Source organism: Mastigoproctus giganteus, chromosome 8 (assembly GCF_048544385.1).
Source record: "Mastigoproctus giganteus isolate SK-2022 chromosome 8, ASM4854438v1, whole genome shotgun sequence".
In the NCBI taxonomy this organism is placed as follows: domain Eukaryota; kingdom Metazoa; phylum Arthropoda; class Arachnida; order Uropygi; family Thelyphonidae; genus Mastigoproctus; species Mastigoproctus giganteus.
This window is the reverse complement of record NC_143582.1, coordinates 199,258,723-199,281,513: the sequence shown is the minus strand read 5'-3', so window position 1 is coordinate 199,281,513 and position 22,791 is coordinate 199,258,723. Positions and strand designations below refer to the sequence as shown.

The window sequence follows — 22,791 nt, the reverse complement described above, 5'->3', positions numbered from 1 at the left end:
GTTATGCAACGTTCCCTGAGCGTTGTCATCAACCAAGTGATCTCGGACTCATTTATCCCACTAAGTGGAGTACCTTAAGGTTCCACCCCCCGGGTCCTCTGCTTTTCATAGCTTTCGTTAATGATCTTCCTTTTTTCACAATAACTCAGATGTTCATGTTGATTTCTACGTAGATGACAGCAAGATCTATTCTGGAGTAAAACCGAATTCTCAGCGGCTTCAATGCGCCCTGAATAAATTCCCTCTCTCTCTCTCTCTCTCTCTCTCTCTCTCTCTCTCTCTCTGTGGCCATCCCTGAATCGCTTGTTTGCTAAGCAACTCCTCGAAGTGTTTCAGTAATTTCTTTCTCATCCTGCAGATCCTTGCAATAAATATGGAATCAATTGTTAACTCTGTGGCCATAGAAAGGTGAGACCAAGTCAACGACTTGGGGATTCTCTTCTCTAGTAGTGCTAAATTTGATGCTCATGTCCTTAAAATCACGAGCAAAGGATTCAGAATACTGGGATTTATCAAAAGGAACATCTATAAGTTCAAAAAATATAGATATGTTTTAATCTTATATAAAGTTATAGTACTGCCAATCCTTGAATTCAGCTCAACCAACTGGAATCCTGATACTAAGAGTTTACTTAACAAAACTGAAACAGCCTAAAAAATTCCGTTGGCTATCTCACGTTCCTTAACCGTCTATTTAATCACTCAGTATGCTGTGGATCGCTATGCGATTACTTTCATTGAACATCTCTAAGCACCAGAAGAATTATTGCTGACGTCGCCCCTTCTTGCAAAAGTAATCACTGGAACTTACAAAGAAACTGATGTCGTAAGCAAAACCAACTTAAACGTCGTCCTCCCAAACAAGTCAAGGATCTCATGCTGACCCTACCAATACAGACTTTATGAAGTTCAGTCCACTAAACAGAATTACCAGATTTTAACAATGACAATTGTAAAATTTTCACGATGAAAAACCATCTTTTAAAATTGTTCTTACTGTTTCTTTATCAATGCGTAACTTCTGCGATTAGTCGAATACTCATCCGACGGTCTTGGAGCATGATCTCTCGAATTTTTTCAACATTCTCGTCTGTCGTTGAAGTTGGTGGTCTTTCTGTCTTCTTGTCATCGTGGACATCTTCCCCTCCTTCTCCGAACCGTTTGTGTCATTCATACATACGTGGCTGACTCATGATTTCATCACCGTACACTTTAGGTAACATCTCCAACGTTTCTGGACCATTTTTACCGATTTTCACTAAAAATTTATTAATAATTCTTTGCTCAAAATTACAATCACTCATTTTTCTGCAGAAGGGGGAAAAACTGCTTCACCCCAAGAGGCACAGTTCGATCAAAACTTAACCAATTGCAACGAAACAAAAAACAAGAAAAAACAGGAAAAAACAAGCCACAGCATGATATGAATGTTGTCAAAATGCGCAGTAGTAAGGCATTGGTGCTTACCAATTATTCTTATGTATGCGAAGAAGTCGCCCAAATATTCTTCACCGAAGCTCATTCTCCTTTCCTTTTTTATTAATATGAAACGTAAAGTAATATTCAACGCATTTAAACTATAAGAAAACTATTAAAAAGTTGGTTGCATCACCATAAACAATTTAACCTAATTATAACGTCTCTAACGTTCTAATTATATTAATTTATAAATTTCGTTCTAATTTAAAAGTTCATCTTTTTTGCCTTTATGTTTGCAAAATCGCTAATTAATTCAAGGTCCATTTTGGTGGCTTTTCTTTTTCTCTTCGTGTTCAGTAGCTAGTTATCCGGATTATTTAATCTGAATTTCCATATAGAATTTTTGGAGAAAAACGTATGGTGGCGCTCAATAAAAGGTAAAAATATTATCGTTTGTGATTTCATTTAGCTTCGCATCTTCTTATAACTAATACATAATTAAGCTATTAAAAACGCTTGATAATGATTATAACACGAAAATGTTATAAACTGATGTATTGTGTAATTTTTAAGGTGTGTGATTCATTTATTACATGGGGAAAGTTTGTCAAGAATACGACAAGAAAGATTTAGACGATGACGCATGCGTAATTGAGAAAAATTCAACCAACCAATCAGAAACTTAAAGGAAGCAATACATTATTTATCCCTGTCAAAATATGATAAAAAATATGTCATTAAATTTAACCAAATGTGACTAAATAATTTACCTTTACATACAGTATAAATGATAATATTTACTTTTTTTTATTCTTTTAAAGTTGTACAACGGCTTGTTATACAAATTTCTAACAAGTAATATAATGAAAATATCACAATTTGCAAGTTTATTTTTGAAATATAAATATTAAAATAGATTTTTTTGAACATACAAAAACTAAAACGTATAGGCTACTAATATATTTATCTAATAATATACTAATATATAGGCTACTATTATATTTATCATTTTATAAATTATACATTTACAATTTTAAATAATTAAATAATAAGACTCCCATTCCAATGTAGCATCGTTCAGTCGATTAGAGAGATAGAAATTTAGCAACAGTTGCATGATTAGTTTTTTCATATAAACTTATTTATAAAAATTATTATTATTTTCCGATTTATATGAAAAATTGTATGAAAAAACTAAATATGCATGAGCATTAAATTTGGAATGTCCATATATCGAAGCATCCAAAAATAAAATTATGATAGATCTATTACCAGGTAATTAATTAATTTACTTAAATAAACTAAATGCAACAAGGCATAATATTTGAGTTTAAGATTCTATATAATATCGGTGTAGATACACCATAGATAATTCTTAAATAACAACTACGATAGTAGTGTGAAAGGCATCATTTCGTCTGTATCTCATATTGTGCTCTTCCTTCAAAACGAGTTGCCCATGTATTGCACTATCTCGAATAAGTAACGCTTCACTAATAGAGAATCCACCGATGAAAAGCCAACTAGCTTTGAAACGGTGCCGTCTGGGTAGTGGTACTCACTGAGAATAAGTAATAATAGTCTTCTCTATTAGTCTTCTCTATTTAAGAGTTATCTATGGTGTATCTACACCGTTATTATATATATAAATTAATTTACGTACCTCTTTATTGCACGCGTTGCAGTATATTATTTTTCCATCCGTTTGGTATGTGTCTTTGGACTCTTCTTTAACTACAGAAGAAATCCATTTTCTAAAAAGGTCAATTTTGCCACTCGTGCCCGCCCACGCTGGAACGTGAAATGATTAAATGTAAATTCCCACGGGTTTTTATAAATATATTTTAAATCAATTTGATAGTCTTCTCCACATGTCATGCCTGATGGTATGGAGTAATTTAGATTACCATCAGGCATCTCTCATATTGTGGATTTATACTTCGCAAACTGCCCACCCACTGATGAGGAGCCAATAAGCTCCGAATCGGTGCCATATGGGTGATGGTATCCGCTAAGAATAAGTTTGTTCAGTACCATACAGTTGACTACTTGTTATTTGATACAAATGATTATATTTCACAAAACAAAAATTAATTTGCGGAAATCAAACGCAAAAAGGTGACTAATTAGGAGAATATATTAGTTTCTTATAGTTATATTGTAAAATAAGACGTTTATTCAATGATTTTAAACAACTAATATTCTACAAAACAAAATCAAAATTAAGACACAAATAAAATATAAAAATTAACTACATAAAATGACAAAAACGAAAATATACATCTATGTAAAACAGATGATATATTTCTCACTTCCTCGTGACCCCTCGAACTCTTTCCGCGACCCTCCAGTGGGAGTCACGAGGAAATGCCTAGTTTGCCTAGCCATGTGCCTAGGGCCCGTACATAGTAGTATAATACGAACAAGAGGAACCAAATTAAAATTGGGGTTTTAAATTAAATTTAAACTGTTTATTTAATGCTATTAACTTTTCATTCACAACGAGCACTGGTATTGCATTCGGTGATATTATTTAAAACTAGTTTAACTAATAACACTAAAGGGTTAATTTTCCATTTATTTAAAAGACAAGACAGTAATGAGTAACCATTTCAGTTTTTTGTCCCACAGTTCAGTTTATTAGCATTAGGTTGAAATAAGGCATTTCCTGTACATTATATTCAGTATTATCTGTCACCAGAAAGATTTATACTAATTAATGCAGACATTAACTAGTCTAACAGCAGAACAAACTTTGTCTTCACAATGAGTTGCCTTGTTATTGTACTAATCAAAGACAAATGATATCGCTAAAAGGTTAATCGCCATTTATTTTAAAAGTGATCACCTAATATCTGATGAGTGATCAATAAGTCCTGAAATAGGCTATCGTGGCAATGTTTCATTTTTTTAATTAAATGGCAGATTAACCTTTTTTGGCAATGCCATATGTTGGATATAGTGCAATACCCGGGCAACTAGTTTTGAAGGCAAGTGTTCTGCTGTTTGCGTAAGACCATTGGAAATTCTTCAGTTTAAAATCCTTTGGTCACAAAAACACATAAAATGGTCAGACAGTCCTACCAGCTTCGTATAATTTCAAATTCCGAAGCTCTGTGTATCGTTAATTTTTAGTCTATTAGCAGATACTATCGGTTAGATTCTGTACTGGATCATGCAGTGGGTCAATCGGTTAAAGGGATCTGTTCTAACCTTGATTTAACTCCGTGGAAAATACAGATTTCAGCAAAAAATCTCACCTTGCTAGCAAAGCTCATTACAGGGATCGCATACGCACCAATTTCAAGTATTATTGGATGCAGAAGTCAGGCAGGCCAAGAACTAGGGCTCGCGAATCTTCCACTCCGGGCTACCTTCAACAATTTAATGTCTCAAAAAGATGTTCTTTTCCCCTTTTAAGAAATTGGTGCGTAATTATGAGAAAGGTAGGCAAGAAAAACTTGAAAATAAAATCACGAAAAGCTTGACGTCTAGCATAAGTACACTATGGACCTAGAGTTTTCAACTGGTGACTAAGGAACCATTGTACGTCTCACATTTGGACTTCCAGTTGCTCCAGTATTGTACTACTTTCAAACAAATGATATCGCTAAAGGTCTTATTCCAAGATGGTCGACATTAAGTGGATATACGGACAGTCCATAGCAGCATTAATAGAGAAATAATACCAACCGAATTAACGTTTAAATGAGGACATGCCGAAGACGGTCTTTGGGTGTTCATTATAACCTAGAGAAGCTAACTCTTCTCCATCATAAAGTATATTAACCCCCAATCTCCAATCACACTTCCACAGATCAGATCGTCGCTATGTAATACACAGAAAGGCTCATTATCTCAGCCTAAGAAGGAACTTCTTTGAAGACATGCTCAGTGGAGATGATAATTAAGTCGCGAATATTTGTCGTTATTTACTGGTGAAACAGGACCTGTAGTCGGTTGTACTGGCATTTTCGGAGAAAGTGTCGTGTCTGAAATAGTCCGCATACTTTCTCTCTTTTTACGCAGCAGAGCACAGTTCCTTGAGCAAATTCGGCCGCCATCAAATCAGACTATATCGCTTAAAAGACGCCAGCGCAAGTAAAAGAAAGACATCAGTAAAGCTGAGTAGTTTCTTGTAATGATGCGGCAGCTAGCTTGTCTTTGTTGCTGGGTATTACATCAGACGTGACCCTTATATACCGTGAACCTAGAAGCGTTTCGCTGTTCCAAATGACGCCGGAAATGTGAACAAGGCTTCCTTGTCCATCACACCGATGTGTCTTATCTATGACTTCTCACGTGAGGAAACTTTTGACAAAAACCTCCGCCAGTTAGTTATCTGTTTGTACAGCCACCGACAGTTCTCAGCCAAAAGAGGCTACAAAATAGCATCGTTTGAACCTCAGAGAGAGACCCAGCGAGAATGTGATGTATAATAATGATAAAGACGTAGCTGTGCCAACATTGCGATGTTCTGCATGATTTGGACTGGAACAGCTTTGATGTCTCGATAGTCGTGATGTTCTCAACGTCTATGCCTACAACACAACAAACAGGGTCTTGATCGATAGAGCGATTAACTGCATATTTTTGTAGCAGATTTTCCTCTTGAGTTTATTTCAGGAAATGTTTTAGAAGTGTAATGAGAGAAGAGACATCGCGAATCAGACATCTGAAACCTGCTGACAGTGCTCGGAAGCATACTGGCGTGCATCACAGTCGATTATATTTGCATCATAGTTGATTATATTCGATTATTTTTATATTATAGTCTATTATAATCGATTATAGTTGTTTTTTTATATTATAGTCCATTATAGTCGATTTGTTTATATTATATTCCGTTATATTCGATTATAGGCGATTATTAATATAGTCCTTACTAAGGAGCCTAACTGTATCAAAAACTTGACAGTGGGGGAATCATTAGGAGGGAGTAGACACAGGTAGAGGCGAGAGTTTCAATTTCAAGAGAGACTATAAGGAACTGAGATATCTCATGGACTTGATTAAGTGGAGATAAATTACTGTATGCTGCTGGATGCAAATACGCTCAATTATCATATGGAAACAGATTCGTTTGATTCAAGGGATTTATCTTCGAAGCCACAAACGTTTTTGTTCCAGGTGAAGTAACTTAAACATAAAATACCAAAATGGATGATAGGATAAGCTAAGAGTTTGATTGAGCAAAAGATTCCGGATGATTTCTTTTGGACATTGAAAGTACCAAAGAATAGTTAGGTAACCATAAGCCAGAGCTTGACTGCTGTGGTAGAGATAGTCGTGGAAACTATGGTTAAGGATGCAATTTAGCACGTACCATTTCGAAGGAATGGTATCCTCAATAGATGGAATATGGGTTCGTTAAGGGAAAGACATTCCTGATAAATGTGGTAGATTATTATGAAGTCATTAAAGAGTTGTATGTTGGAAACGATTTTTACATTATACTTGCTGACTTTAAGAAGCTTTCAAGACCAAACTCATGGAAGGGTGCTATATAAACTGGAAGAAGTTACAGTTACTGGTGAGATTCCACGCAGGATCGCAGGCTAGCTAAAAGATAGGAGACAGAGAGTTGTCATAAATGGTGGGCAATGGGTTGTCGAACTTTGTTTGCTTCCAACGTGGCAGAGGTAATGCGTCTGGCTAAGTTCAAAGAGCACAATTTGATGGTTACCTTTTGAGAAAGGAACATCATGAATATTGTGTTCTATTTTATTTTATTAATATTTTAGCTGATACAGAAAAGGTCCTCTTTCTAGTATCCATTGGCCTTACAAATACTACACCACTCTGAATGTTCATCTGCTTTTCAGTTTCGGTTTATTGTCTACTAAGATTGTCGCTTGTAGCTTCATATTGTGGGGAAACTTATGACCTGCCAGATGTCGCTGTAGGATGTTGGTGATTCTGTCGAGATCTCATTACCATTGGTGAATTTGTCTTGTAACTATATTCCATTTAATCTTTAACCTTTGACTCCAGTATCTCGTCAGAAAGCTATGAATTTCAGTTTCCTTTGTGGCCTGCCGAAACGTCCACGACAGCTGTCGTGCGAATGTGTGGTCGCAACAGAATCAAGTGGACGGAAATGCATAAATGGGTATTCGAAAATAGCTCGCATCTGATAATCCTTTCCGCACCAAATTTTAAATAGTCCTTTCACTATCTATCGTGTTTAATTCTGTTTGTCACTTTAGCGATGGTGACGTCATACAGACATTCAGAAATCTCCCCCCTCTGATGATTAATGGCTTATCATTATCTCGAACTACATTTAATTAAATGCAATCCGCTCAGATTTGTGTATAGCCACCCCAGATATTTAAATACGGTATTTATGAGAACAGATTAGTAAACAATTTATAAAAGGAATGCTGATGAGATTTTAGGTGTAATGAATCGATCATCGTATGCAAACAGATTCACTTGACAACGCTGCATCCTGGACGTGGTGGTTCTGAAACAGGTTTATTTCGGATCTCGTACAGGTTTCTAGATGTTCCTACACAGGTGGGCACTTTTCGCTAATAGGTAAATTTATTACTGTGATAGTGCTGAGTTGAATAATTCAGATTAAGTGAGGTAGCCCTGGACGCACTACATCTTGACACTTGATTAGATTTGGCCAATTTGTGCGTCGTCTATAGCAATTGATGTGTTGGTCATGATATTGTCCCCTGATTTGGTCTCTATTGTAATTATTATTATTATTATTCTATTGCATATTATTTAACGATTCGCACCAGGAGAACGTATGCCTCCAAGAAATCCATCTACCTCTCCGAAGAGATGAAACTTTAAAGGATCAAGAAGAATTATCCTTTTCTTGATCTTTTTGGGATTTTTTCCTTAACGCTGCCACTATAGACACTGGAATCTCACACAAAATGATGCTCATTTTGTGTGAGATTCCACGCACAGAAAAGCAGCTGTTGCCCAGAATAAATTCCTCAAAAATTGGGAATGCAGTACGTCGGTGATCAGTTGTGCTAATGGGTAAACGTCTCTGGGGATAATCTCATGAGCAGTGGCAGAAATTTAAATTGGAAAACGGTATAGTTATTGAGTTACAGTTTCAGGAGAAAAGAACCATTAAAAGAAGGGCTGGCGAAGGTCGCCAGAGGGCAACGTTAACCAGAAAAGATTGGTATCTGGCTCTAACAGCAAGACAGAACCTTAACATTCCTGTCACCAACCGCCTCTTGAGGTCGCTGTGGCCACAGGTGAAAATATTTCCAACCGGACTGTATTAAGAAGGCTCAATTCAAGTGGACTCTACACAAGGAAGCCAGTGGTTTGTATCCCATTAGCTCCAACCCACCGCAGAGCTCGTCGAAACGGGTGCCATGAACATGTGACTTGGAGTCCTGACAAATGGGGTGTAGTTCTGTTGCCCAGTGAGTCCCGTTTTAGCCTACAAACACATTCTAGATGTTATTTCATCTGGAGACAACGAGGAATGCGGTACCATCCCTCCAACATTAGAGAAAGGGACACATGGTGGAGGCAATGTTCTCGTGTCGGCCGGAATACTGATCAATGTCCGCACCACCTCTCTTCGTGTTTTTAATAAGGGTACCGTAACTGCGCAGAGGTACCAGACTGCCATGGCCAGCACGATCACCACACTTAAATCCGATTGAACATGTGTGAGATGTCCTTGGGTGTCGCATTGCACGCCGACAGTCAATTCCTCAGTCACTTGGTGAGCTAAGGTCTGCGCTGGTGGAAGAATGGGATTTGTTGCCACAGAATCTTATAGATATCCTCATATAGAGCAAGGTTCACCGCTGTAAGGCCTGTTTAGCTGATGGAGAGGATCATACGCCATACTGATGTCATATGAACATATTTTCGAGTCCGACGTTTCTTGCTGTCTTCCCATTTCATCGATATTCTATGGTACACCACCACCACATGAAAACTTTTTTCGCTTCATCTCAAGCTGCACGAGTTACACCACGTTTTCAACGTGTTCTGTTAAATTTGTGGAGCAGAGTATGTTTGGCGATATATCGTATTTTTCATTAAAATGGACAAAAACTAATATTGTAGACATACACTGTGCTGTCACTTTATTAGGTACCTACCTAGTAGCGTGTTGAGCCTCCTTTAGCCTTCAAAAAAGCCTGAATTCGTCTAGGCATGGATTGAACAAGATGCTGAAAACGTTGTGCAGGAATGGAGTACCATGCAGACATGAGGGTGTCACGCAGTTCCTTGAGATTCGATGGAGGTGTAGGCCTGCAGCGAATAGCCCTTTCCAGCTCATCCCAAAGATGTTTAATAGGATTGAGATCCAGGGACTGAGCGGGCCACTGCAGCAAAGAAAAGTCACTGTCATGTTCCTGGAACCATTCCATAGTGATTCGGGCTTTGTGCACCGGCGCATTATCCTGCTGGAAGTAACCATCTGACTGAGGATAAACTGTCAACATGAATGGATGTACTTGGTCAGCAACGATGTTTAGGTATGATGTGGCATTCAGACGTGAATCTATGGTTATAAATGGACCCAACTTTGCCAAGAAAACATTCCCACACCATAACATTGCCCCACCACCTTGCACAGTAGTCGTCAGATATGACGGGTCAGTGGATTCATGTTGTTTTCGCCAAATTCTGAGCCTTCCATCAACATGATGCACCAGGAACTTCGACTCGTCAGACCAAGCAACTGTTTTCCAATCCTCGATAGTCCAGTGCTGGTGTTGCTGTGCCCACAGGAGGCGTGCTCTCTTGTTCTTCATTGATGACAAAGGTACGCGATGTGGCCATCGGCTGTTGTAGTCCATTCGCGACAAAATGCGACTAGTGGTCCGTTGCGATATTTTGTTCTGCGCACTAAGGTTGTATTCCGACGTGATGTGCGACATGGTGGCCTGTCTGTTTGCTTGCACAATTCTAGCCATCCTCCTCTGACCTCTCTCATCAACAAGCGATTTTCTTCCACAGGAGTGCCGTTGAGAGGATGTTTTCTGTTCATTGCACCATTCTCGATACACCCTTGAAATTTTAGTGCGTGAAAGTTCAGGAGAACTGCCGTTTCAGAGATGCTTTGTCCAGCACGTCTTGCACCTACTACCATGCCACGTCCGAAGTCAGTTAGATCACTCCTTTTCCCCATTCTTGCTACGGTTTGTACGCTTAACTGATACTAGAAAGGTTGTTCTGCTGCATTTATATCCACAACTGTGGTCATGTGACTTGCAACGTTGTGGGATAAACCATTTGTGTGCACAGCAGGGGTGTACCTAATAAAGTGGCAGCGCAGTGTAATTTGATCTCATAAAATTCCTAAAATAGATGGTGGTTTTTCGTTGTGATTCAAGGGATCAATTAGTATCATAACAGCATTCTCCACGCAGTTGTTTCATAACCCCTCCCCTGTTTATAGAATTATAATACACAATAAAGTGTTCGTATCAGTAATCTGTAGTTAGCAAAATATTCTGAAAATATTCGTTAAATATAAGCATTTCTTGCTGTAGATATTAAATTAATTGCAAATAAATTTTCCTATGACAACAGACTTCTGTTTGGATTATTATTAAATTGCGTTTGAGGTCATGGCATTAAAATCTCGATTTTTTTAAAATTTTTCTTAATCTCCGATGGCAACACTGCAGAGTTTAAGCAGAATGTAAGATGTAGAATCTTACAAATTAAAATAGAAATATTTGTTTTGCTAAAATAAATCCAAGTAGGGCAATGGAAAGTGAGAATTTGCATTAATGCCCGAGTATTAATTAATTAAAGATAGTAAATATTAAGACTGGATATTTAGTTTTAATGCAAATAAGGTTAAAGTTTGAAGAACTTTAACCTTATCATCGAGGATTCAAATTAAGTAAAACACAACTGATACAAACTGATGTTAATAATTCATAAATTGAGAATAGTTGAGAGAGAGAGAGAGAGAGATAGTGTAGTGTGCTGTAGTATGGTTTACATATGTATATGGAAATTGGTATGCTGGTATGTAATTATTTGTTTCTTTTATGTGAATGTTGTCTTTAATGCTCTTTAAAAGTTTGTAAATTTTTATAAATAAATATCTTTAATGTGCTGCTAACACATCACTTTACACACCCCCCAGAATTTGGAATTTCAGGTTTCTCTGAGATTAGCGACGGATTTTTCTGATTAACGTTTCGAAGAAAGTAACAGCTAACCCTTTTGAAACGAAATTATATTTGCAAAAATACTCTGTAAGTTATTCTCGCAGAATGATTTATCAGCTTTCGAGATGATTGTTTCTCCTAAAGATGAAAAATTACTTCCTGTATATGACACCTCTAGACTAGCCTTCTAAATATAGAGATACTATTGGATCATAATAGGTGTGCGACAGAACATCTAAGGACAACTCCAACTGTTAATAATAGTTGTCCTGTTTGCTACTAAAAATACTTCGATAATTTTGTTTACCATGACAATTGTTTTTATTATTATTTTCTCTTTCTGTCCTGGCATCTGAATTTCCCAATACAACCCAATTAAAATCATATTTATTAATTCCTTCGGTTGACTATGAAGGCTTCTATTATAAATTCGGTCCGTCCGTCCGCATGTAATAACTCGGCTCCTAGTGGACAAATTTTTACGCAATTTTGTATTTGGGACTTTTAAAATGATTTGTCGAGCCATTCCAAATTTCATTAAAATAGAATTAATAGACAAAAAAATAAATAAAAAAAAAAAGAATTCGGCAATTATGATTATTTTTTGTTCTTCACGTAATAACTGGACTCTCATTGGACAGATTACCAATCTATCCAATGAGAGAGGTGCGCACTCTTATGCACTTTTATGCGCATTTAGTGTGCGCATGAAAGTGCGCAAAGTGTTATTATCACGCTTCTTTCGAATAATTAATTATGTTAACATTAAATACTCGAATAAATAACACAAACAGAATTACAAAAATGTTTGCGATTAAGCCATAGCCTAAGCTTGTCCATCACTGGGGTAATTTAAAAGTGTGCATTTACATCGTTACTCCGGTCCTGCTGGCAAGATGTTTGGCATGTTAAAAAATGGAAGTCTCAGCTACTGGCGGCAAGTAAATCACATGCAGACAAAACAGAACTAGAAGTTTAGGAGTCTAACGACGATCTTTGACAGGGAACCCTTAATATAGCAGCGTAACACTTCTTCGACCCGCCCACCGACGGTAGCAGCAATTTGTCAAGGAGCCCGTGCTAAATACCTCGTCGACAAGCCGGCCATTCTAAACTAATATGGAAACATCGTGGCATTCAGGTTGGTAAAGTTTGTCGGAGTTCACAGTTTGTTGGATCCACCAAGTTAGGTTGGACGGTTTATGCATTTATTACAAAAAATGAGAAAAAAACAAAAAAACGGTAAGCGTAATTAGTAAGTCACACCGATAGATAAAATTGAAACAGCTGGTATAATCACGCGATAATTATTTAATATCAAATCTCGATTGTTGCTTTTAATATGCTAGATTAAGGTTGGTTTTATTTTGTCTTCAGCAAAGTTTTTAAATAAATTCAGTGTAAATAATTTTTTAATTTATTTATATATGTTGTTATAATAGTATATATCAGGCGTAGGATACCTTTATATATGACGGGCCAAATAAAATGTCAGTGAAGTACACGCGGGCCATTTTTTTTAGCTTTCCACAATTTTTAGGATTATTAAAATGGTTTATAATGAAAAAAATTGTCATAAACATTTTATGTTATTTATTGTGATATTTATACACGCACGTACGTATAATTAATTTTATAAATAAGAAAACCGAAGTAGAAATTCAAGATAAAATTACAAAAATACAATTATAGTAACAAATTTCAAATACAATTCCAGTAACAAAAATTGTAATTTTTTTTTTTAATATTTAATGAGAGGTTTGATACTGTTTCTTTTTATTAGTGAATCGATATCTGGATCGATATTTATCGTAGAAATGCGCAGAGTATTTTCTAAATTTACATTAATTCAAAAAATATATATATAATAAACGGCGGGCCGTTTATTATGTATATTTTGGAAACGACCGCGGGCCAGATCACACATATTTGCGGACTGGAGGTTGCCAATCCCTGGTATATACGATTAAACGATGCAAAATTCTTATAAAAATAGTTTAAAAATAATAATTATTGCCAATAACTTCGCAAAAAATTATTAGCTATTATTATTATTTTGATTCATTATTTTATTATTTTATAAGCAGTTTTGATTTCTTTTGGCCGTTTACTTACAGGTGTTGAACAGCAAAGTACGTCTGTATCCAGTCTAGATTGCCTGTCTCTAATTGTGCAAAGCATCAGTCCAACGATCAGCAATACGCCTTCAAGTGAAAAACACTTCTAGTCGCTGTTAGAAAGTGGTTGAGCGTTTGTACATAAGAAGAGTCAACGGCTAGAAACCTTGAGGACACCATGTTACTTAAGATTGTTTAGGAACTTAATTTTATTTTTCTAAATCTTTGGGGACAGTGTTAGTTATGCCAATAAAACAAGACGATGAAACTGTAGTTGTGTTTTTGCTGTAGCAATGTTTGGATATACACAAACCATTTAATATACAATATTTCTTTTATTAAAATAGTGAGGATCAATAGGCAGGGATGGTGAATCAAGAATTGGTTCCACAGAGCCAAATTGCCAATCATACAAGTAAGGTCTTACAGAAGCATGCATCTGAAAGTGACACAATGCCTGAAAAATGGCGTGTTCAAGATTGATTAGTGCTCCTTCTAATCTTGAACACTCTGACCAAGAGTAAAATAAATAGGCTTCTTCCTAATCTGTATTCTTCAGATAGAGTTCCCTCATATGACAAAACTGGGACCCTGGAAATGCTTCCAACAACAGTAGAATCAATGCACTCGTAGTGACAAATATTATGGGAACTGCTTCAGGATGACAGCATGGCGTACTGGCTCAAAGCCTCGATATGATTCTAACAATCTACTGAGGAAAAATTGTTCGTCCATGGAGGCTAATATCAGCTGTCCAATTAAAAGCAGTTCTTCTGAAGAATGAAAAAATATCTTCAACCGTAGAAATCTTCAGTGCATTCGAAATGCAAGATGCAATACGGTTATAAAGGAGTTAAAAAAATATTAAGTTCCAAAGTTAAGTCCACCACAAGCATACTCATGAGCCCAAATGTTTTGATAATCTACACAACAGCGTGCGGGAACCACCTTTCGCCATGAATACCACTTGCACCTGGCGTTGCATCGATCTACTAGACAGCGGAAGGTGTCTTCAGGTATCCTGAATCTGCTGGAGGGAAGGAGATCCGGAGTTCGGCAAAGGAGCGAGTCACCAGGGTGGACTGGAATATTGAATTACACCGCATCCCATATATGTTCAATGGAATTGAAGTCGGGGTAATTTGGCGACCAAGGGACACACGAAATACTTAGATATAATCTTCGAGCCACTCCTGCACAACGCGGGCCTTGTGGCAAAGGGCGCTGTCTTGTTGAAAGAGTCCAGTGCCATCTCGTTACAGAGTTACCATGAAAGACAAAACAATGTCGAGGTAGGCGTTGTTTCGGACCATGATGGATCTGGCAATGAGGATTAATTAGCTATAATTGGAGCACTGTGACATTAAGGACAAGTTGCAGTTTTGGATAAAGGGATGATTTAGTGGGAGAAGACAGAAAATAATAATCAATGGACACTGCTCTTCGTGAACTGTTGTTAGTGGAGTCCCTCAGGATTCGGTGTTGGGCCCATCCTTGTTTTCTATATTTATCAATGATATTGAAGAAGGTATATCAGGCTTAATGTCCAAGTTTGCAGATGATACAAAGGTTGATGAGCTGAGAAGTGGCAATTGAAGTTTTAACATTGACAAATGCAAAGTACTGCATATGGGTAGCAGTAACCCCAGAGTAACATACCACCTGTGTGGTACTACACTCAGGGTAGTGGAGAATGAAAAAGACCCGGAGGTAATTGTGCAGTCAGATATGAAGTTTTCTGAGCAGTGCAGACGGCTGCCAGTCAGCTCATGAGCTTTTGTCAATGATATACAGGAATTTTTCTAGCAGAGAAAAGGAGGTGATTATTCCCTTGTATAAGGCAATGGTCAGGCCACTCCTTGAGTACTGCATACAGGTCTGGAGGCCTCAGTTTAGGAAGGATGTAGAGTTGCTAGAACAAGTACAAAGAAGTGCAACGAGATTGGTGAGGGGCACAAAGGGTTGCTTACCAAGAAAGTCTTAAGTTTTGCAAATTACAGAGTCTGGAGACTAGACGTGTGCAGGGTTATCTGATTGAGATGTATTAGGCCTTGAATGGGTTGGGCATGCTCAATGCTGATGGGATTCTTTTCGTCTTGCTTAGATTACGCACTTCAGAGGGCATAAATTCAAATTGATTAAAACCACCTGTCGAATAGAAGTGCGGAAATTTGCCTTTAGTCAGCCGGTGGTTGATTAATGGAACAAACTTCCATCTGTCATTGTGGAAGTTGATAGCGTACATAAATTTAAGGAAGAAGTGGGCAAAGTTTTGGAGCGAATGGATGGGTGAAAGAAGGGTTTTTTTTTGGCTGATGCTGTATAAGCTTGCTTTCATGCATCATATGCTCAACTAATGCTAATGCTAATGTCCGATAATTGACGTCCCGCTGTGTGATCAGAGAGAGAGGAACAACTGTACTGTCGCATTGCCTTGACATAGGCGCATGTAGGATAAAACTGGCATGAAATAAGATATTTATCTTTATACTTCATTGTCATCAAATATGACACGATTATCTGAAGTGCATATTTAATGAAGTAATTTACTTAGGACAGTTACTGATATTGAAATACACAAAAGCACATCCAAATGAATCAAGGGAGATTTTATTCATGCGAAAATATTTCTCATCTGCTGAACTCCTTCAGCAGATGAGAAATATTGGTCTTGAAGGATTTGCAAAGGTAACGATTGTCCCTCGCTGTATTGTCATAAAAGATTGATCTCACAATTCCAAGGATAAAACAAGACAACACAGTGAACTTTTCAGGATACAACGCCATTTTCAAAACACACTTTTATGTCTTTCCAAACAATGGTTAAAATGGATGTTTGTTTTTGATTAAGTGAAAGAGCCAATTTACAGAGTTCCCTGGACTATGAATAATTGCTTCCTGCTTCTATGACAACATGAAGATAGTCCGTTGGCCACACGTGCATATTCTGTTTATTGATGCACCCGTTTAGGAAAAAGCGCTGTACATCGGCTACTCAAACGTGATATTGTCAATCATGATGAATGGACCACAGAAATCGAACCTCTTTGTCAATATCGAAGTGCTGTTATATCTGAATTTTGCACAAAAACATTTGTGTGTCGTGTTAAACCAACATTAAAATCGGGTGTTTGTATCAATCAACTTGTTGAGAGCTATTTTACAGATTTTCCAGAATTATGAATGATTTCTCCTTCTAAAAACTCATACACACCACCAGCCTCTTCCGAACTTTTAATTACTTGAAGATTTGCCTGAATATCTTCCGCTGTCAAATCTTATTCAAACCTAACGCTGCGTATCAATACTACACGCGCGCTACTCAGTAATGTACCCCACTTTTACAGTTGTTTAAGGAACCTTCCGCTAGAAGGCGCCACCGATCACTACTCCACCGGGCGCCACTACTCCGACTTCCTCCAGTCAGTCTGGCAGAGAAAGAGGCAAAGAGATTAAACACTAGCTGATCCCGATACTTCCTAGAGAGTTACCATTAAGTTTGGTCATATGTTTGGTCCGGGGACGATCTAGATAATGTTTCACCGCTGTACCCTTGAAATGTAAGGATCATTGGACCTCCCCATGATTCCACCATAACCTCAAAAGACCTTACTCACACTGCATGATGGAAAAAGATAGGGCATGCTGGAGCTTTGCTCTGGATATTAAACGTGGCAAGTTGAACCCTACTTATGTTCGTTTACACCTGGGTGGGGGTGGTCATCTTCAGTACACTCAGTGATTTTTTTTTGACTTTGGAGTATACAGAAGGTTACTAACAGCCTCGCCATCGTGAAGGCACAAACAGAAATTATGGTTGTTGCAGAACTGCCCGACTTTGCTGAAATTCATTCCACTTGACTCACCAACCAAATGATTATTGTTGTTGACTTTTAGTATTAGTATTAGTAACGGCCGCATGGTGCAAGAAAGCCTATGGCTTATGCTGCACCAGCCAAAAAAAAAAAAAAAAAAAAAAAAAATCCGAACAAAACAATGATAAAAAAAAAAATAAAAAAAAATAATAAATAAATAACTAAATAATAATAATTAATAAATAAAAAAAAATAAAATAAAAAGGAAATTAAACCTATCATCCTATGTGCTTCCCTTACCCGAAAGTACTATCCAGATGACCTTTGAATTTCCCCAAACTGTCAGCCTCTACCACCCATGTAGGCAACTTATTCCAGTAATTTATAACTCGCTGGCTAAAATAAAACTTCCTGCAGTCCAATCTAAACATTTCCCCCCGTAACTTGAATTTATGTCCCCTAGTTCTAGCATCATTTGTAATCTTGAAAATTTTGTCCTCATTCATTTTACTGATGCCTCTCAGAGCCTTAAACACCTCAATCAAATCTCCTCTAAGGTGTCTAGTTTCCAAACTCTGCAACCCACATATTCGAAGTCTTTCTTCATAAGGACGCCCTTTTGCCGATCTCACCAGGCGAGTTACCCTTCTTTGCACCCTTTCAAGAAGCTCGATGTCTTTCTTCAGGTGCGGTCTCCATACTTGAACACAGTATTCCAAGTGTGGTCTAACATAAGCCTTATATAATGGGATTATCACGTCCCTATCTCTACTTGCAAAAGTTCGATAGATCATCGATAGGACACCATGGGCCTTCCTTGCAACCTGTTTACAATGCTCAGAGAATTTCATGTCTGACCGTATCGTAACACCCAAGTCCCTTTCCTCCACTACTGGCTTTAGTTGAACTCCACCAAGTGAATAAGTTTTTTTGGGAATACTGTTTCCCAGGTGTAATACCTTACACTTTGTTGGATTAAAGCACAGCTGCCATTTTTCTGACCATTCCTGAAGTCTATCTAGGTCTCTCTGAAGAAGCTCAGCTTGAAAGTGATCATTAACTACTCTCCCAATTTTAACATCATCTGCAAATTTAGACATCACGCCCTCTATCCCTTCATCAATGTCGTTTATGAAAATTAAAAACAACAGTGGTCCTAATACTGATCCTTGGGGAACCCCACTTCTTACATCAACCCAATCTGAGGAATAGCCATTTATCACAACCCTCTGCCTCCTGCCCTGAAGCCATCCTTCTATCCATCTAAGGATTTTCCCAGTGATTCCAACCTGTTTCAGCTTATAAAGCAACCGCTCATGTGGGACTGAGTCAAAAGCTTTGCTGAAATCTAAATAAACAATGTCGAAATTATTCCCTAAATCCAGCTCGTGAGTGACCCTTTCGAAATAGCGAACCAGATTTGTTAAACATGATTTTCCCTTTACGAAACCATGCTGAGTTATCCTTGAGAATTTCAATTCGATCCAAATGATCCTGAATTCCACCCTTGATCATTGCCTCCATGATTTTCCCTACTACCGAAGTCAGACTGACAGGTCGATAATTTCCAACTTCACTTTTAGAGCCACCCTTATGTATGGGAGATACATTTGCACTTTTCCAATCCAAGGGAATCTCCCCCGAGTCTAATGATGCTCGCATAATTAGCCTCAATGGTTCAATGCACTCGCTTGCTGTCTCTCTTTTACAAGGATCAGAGACTTAGTCCATATTGCTTCATCGTGTAGTCTGTACAAATATGTGTTCATAGATCGATTTTCATATTGTGCAGGCTGAAAAACCCGACTAACTCACGAGGGACCTCTATTCCCTCCGTCTGAGAGCTGCTAACTACAGCCCCGATTGAAAAGACCTATAGAAATTGAAAACACCTGTATAACCAAACACCAAACACATGTTGGCACATGCTGTCCGTGTCAATAGATGGTTTACGATCTCTCAGTTAATGGCAGACTAAACCCGGGCGCACAGAGAAACGTTTCCAAGCACACCATTCAGCGGATGCTTTTGAGGATAGGTATATGGAGTAGGCGACCTATTCATGTACCCACGTTGAGCGACCTTCATCGATGTCTCTGCCTCTAGTGAGCTCGGTAACATCATTCTTAGACATTGTACGAGTGGAAAAGAGTCACTGGTCTGATAAATCAAGGTTCCAGTCCCATAATGCAGATGGACAAGTGCGTATTCGACGACAAGCAAGAGAACAGCTGCAACCAGATCGCACGGTTGGACAAAAATGGGTCGGCGGCATCATGGTTTGGGGGACGTTTTCATGGACATCACTGGGTCCCCTCATCGCCATTGAACATACCCGCACCACTACCGGACTTAACTCCCAAAATTGGACTGTTACCGGAATCAAACTCTTCCGGATCTGACTCCTAAATTTGGACCAAATATTGCTATCGGATCCAAAGCTCCGTTGGTCATGAACCCACTACTACTACGGGATCCCATGAAGAGATTCTGAAGGAAAATGGGCCAAATGGCGATCACAGTGGTGCACCTTTGCACCACTACTTTTTTTTCCCTATCCCATTCCCCTTTTCGCCTGATGGAGCATGTCTCCATTGTTCTTGGAGATGCCTTTCAGGCGACCTTAGACGAGACAAACCAGAGAATAATGGGCAGCCCGGCTACCTCCTAGCGCTGTATGGACCACGTGGGGTCTGACCAAGGGCCCTGCGGCCGTTTGTGTGGGTAGCACAGTGGTATCGTCACCGTCCTCCCCACACCGGGCGGAAAAGGCCCAGGTTCGAATCCCGATAATGACGCGAGGAACTTTAATGGGCTTTTTTCACTCCGTGGTTGAGTTAGTCGGTCTCAAGCGTAGATAGCAAGGTTTTCCCCCAGAATCTGGGGTTTTTCGTCCAACAAAATAGATAAATCGACCATAGAACGCATTCAATTAACAGACATATGACACACAGCACTGCAGATGAATTTAATTATTCGGGTGGCCTAAAAATAATAGTTTGGTTTTTTTAGCCCTGCGGCCAGGACATAACAACAGAACCCAACATAATACGCAATCAACACACAACACTTTTTCTAGCATTTACAGTAGTTCTGTATTTCTACACAGCGTACATATGGCGCAGATGTGGGAAACCACAGGTGGCGTCTGATCCCTAACACTTCCACACACACACACACCTCGTTATTGTTTCGAACCAGGCTTTGCCTACATGGTGACCGTGTATCCAGACAACGCTTCACTCTTTCAATAAGACGCATCACATGGCCTGCATTGTGCAGTAATGGTTCGAGGATCATGTCTAAGCATTTCATGTTCTTCCCTAGCCAACAAATTCCCTGACATCAATCCCATCGGATGACCTTAGTTTATTGATCAAGAAATTCTCGTCAGGCATTGGAAATCAGTGCTAATTTAGTTCTTTCTGATCTTTTAGTGTGGGCTGAGTAAATAAGTTGAAGATTAGTCTTCATAAGGCTAAGATGATGGTGTTCGGCTCTAAGCTGGACATCAGGCAGCCATCCCAAATGTAAATCAACAATAAGCAGCTTCCAATTGTTAGAATTAAAATATTTAGGAGCGATGATTGAGGGAAAGTTAAATTTTCAATCACATATACATAATATAGCTGCTAAAGTTAAGAATTTTACTTGTGCAATGGTTAGGATACCACGATCTGATTGGGGATTATACGGAAAAACTATGATGCTATACCACAAGGCAGTGTTCCTCCCTATGGTTGCATATGCTTCTGGAGCATTGTTTCTTAGGATGGATACTGTCAGCTTTAAAACTAAACTGATTTCTATCCAGAAGACTATGCTTCTGGTTATGTTGAGGGTTTGTGGAACTTCAGGCTGTCACGCTCGCTCTTCCCCCACCTCTGGCTTGGGCCACAAGAGGGGTGAGTTGGGAGTTCTAGTTATGGGAGTTTCTCGCTGAACTAGACAGTACAAGTTCTCGCTACTTCATCTGGTCCACCTTCTCGTGACGAGGACGAGTCGTCCAGGTGATTGCTGACCCTGAGTAGCCAAGAGGCCAGCGCAAGAAAACAACACAATGTAGCATTATTACACAAACATAACATTAAATCACATGCCTAGCCTCTTTTGCAGTTTGAATCTTCACAGTGGCAAGTGGCGGATTTGAACCAACGTTCTGAGTGTTGCGTTTACCTACTCTACATACATACACACACAAGAGTGAACATTAATTCAAATTGAGGAAGAATGGGTGCAGGATAGATGTGTGGTTTGTCTTCAGCGTGCGGATAGTTGATTGTTGGAACAAACTTCCATCTGCTGTTGTGGAAGTAGATAGTTTGAATAAATTGAAGGAAGAAGTAGACAAATTATTGGAGTGGATGGACAGGCGATGTTGGAGGTCTAGGGCCATCCAGAATATTCATTTATTTGTCCAAGTGTATCAATTTGGTGAATTGAGTGCGTTCTCTGGCCGATTTGCCAGAGAACGCACTCAATTCACCAAATTGTTTGATGGATGAAAAACACAGTTTCCGGTGAGGAAGCGGACCTTGCTATCTACCCCCGAGACTGACTAACTCAGCCACGGAGTGAAAAAAGCTTAGAAAAGTTCCTCGAGTTATTCACGGGATTCGAACTCGGGCTTTTACCACCCGGTGGGGGAAGAATACTAACGATACCACTGTGCTATCGCACAGACACTAATAATAATTTGGTTTTGTTTTATATACTTGTACTGTCGTGTGTTAGCTTTTATAAAAAGCTGTAGTTCCGAATATTTTGGTAACTGCCTCTGGGCAAAGTATGAATCTGTGAGTAGACAAAGTGTGAGTTTGAATTCGCACTTTGTTTACTCCCAATTTAAATTCATAGTTTGTCTAGCGTTGTAAACCAGAGTTGTTTATGGTACAAGCGGTGTTGGTATCACTCTCGAGAATGCCAGCAGTGAGTAATTGATTGTGTAAGGTTCTTCACCAAAGAATTTGTCACGAAACAAAATTTCTGTATTGCGAGTTTCGCAAGAAGCTGGAATATTTATGGCCACGTAGGAGCGTTCTGAGGTGCTAATGGAGTATTTAAAAGCTGACAAATGGGGCATTAACAGCCACCCACTCTCCGCTATTACCGGTCGTCCCTAGAGAACACTGACACTTCCAGAACGATTTTGGCAACGAGATCCGTCGCTGCTTATTTTATTTCTCCTTTTCCTCTTTTCTTGCCGGGGCAAAATGTCACAGCGGCGATGTTCAGGGTTAACCTCTTTGTCTGGTAAACGAATAGCTGGCGGTAGCAGAGATGAGGTGCTTCTTTGATGAGTTG

The 22,791-nt window shown here is 38.6% G+C and overlaps 1 protein-coding gene across 1 annotated transcript in view; it reads left to right on the top strand.

Annotated features, from left to right (window-relative positions):
* The window catches only part of LOC150082164 (transcription factor SUM-1-like), a 40,071-nt gene extending 26,159 nt beyond the window's left edge, over positions 1 to 13,912 (top strand). The window contains exon 4 of the mRNA XM_090380021.1: positions 13,673 to 13,912. Coding sequence (XP_090236147.1) covers positions 13,673 to 13,782 — 110 coding nt within the window. The 3' untranslated portion in view covers positions 13,783 to 13,912. The remainder of the gene's footprint in view (positions 1 to 13,672) is intronic.
* The last annotated feature ends 8,879 nt before the right edge of the window (positions 13,913 to 22,791 follow it).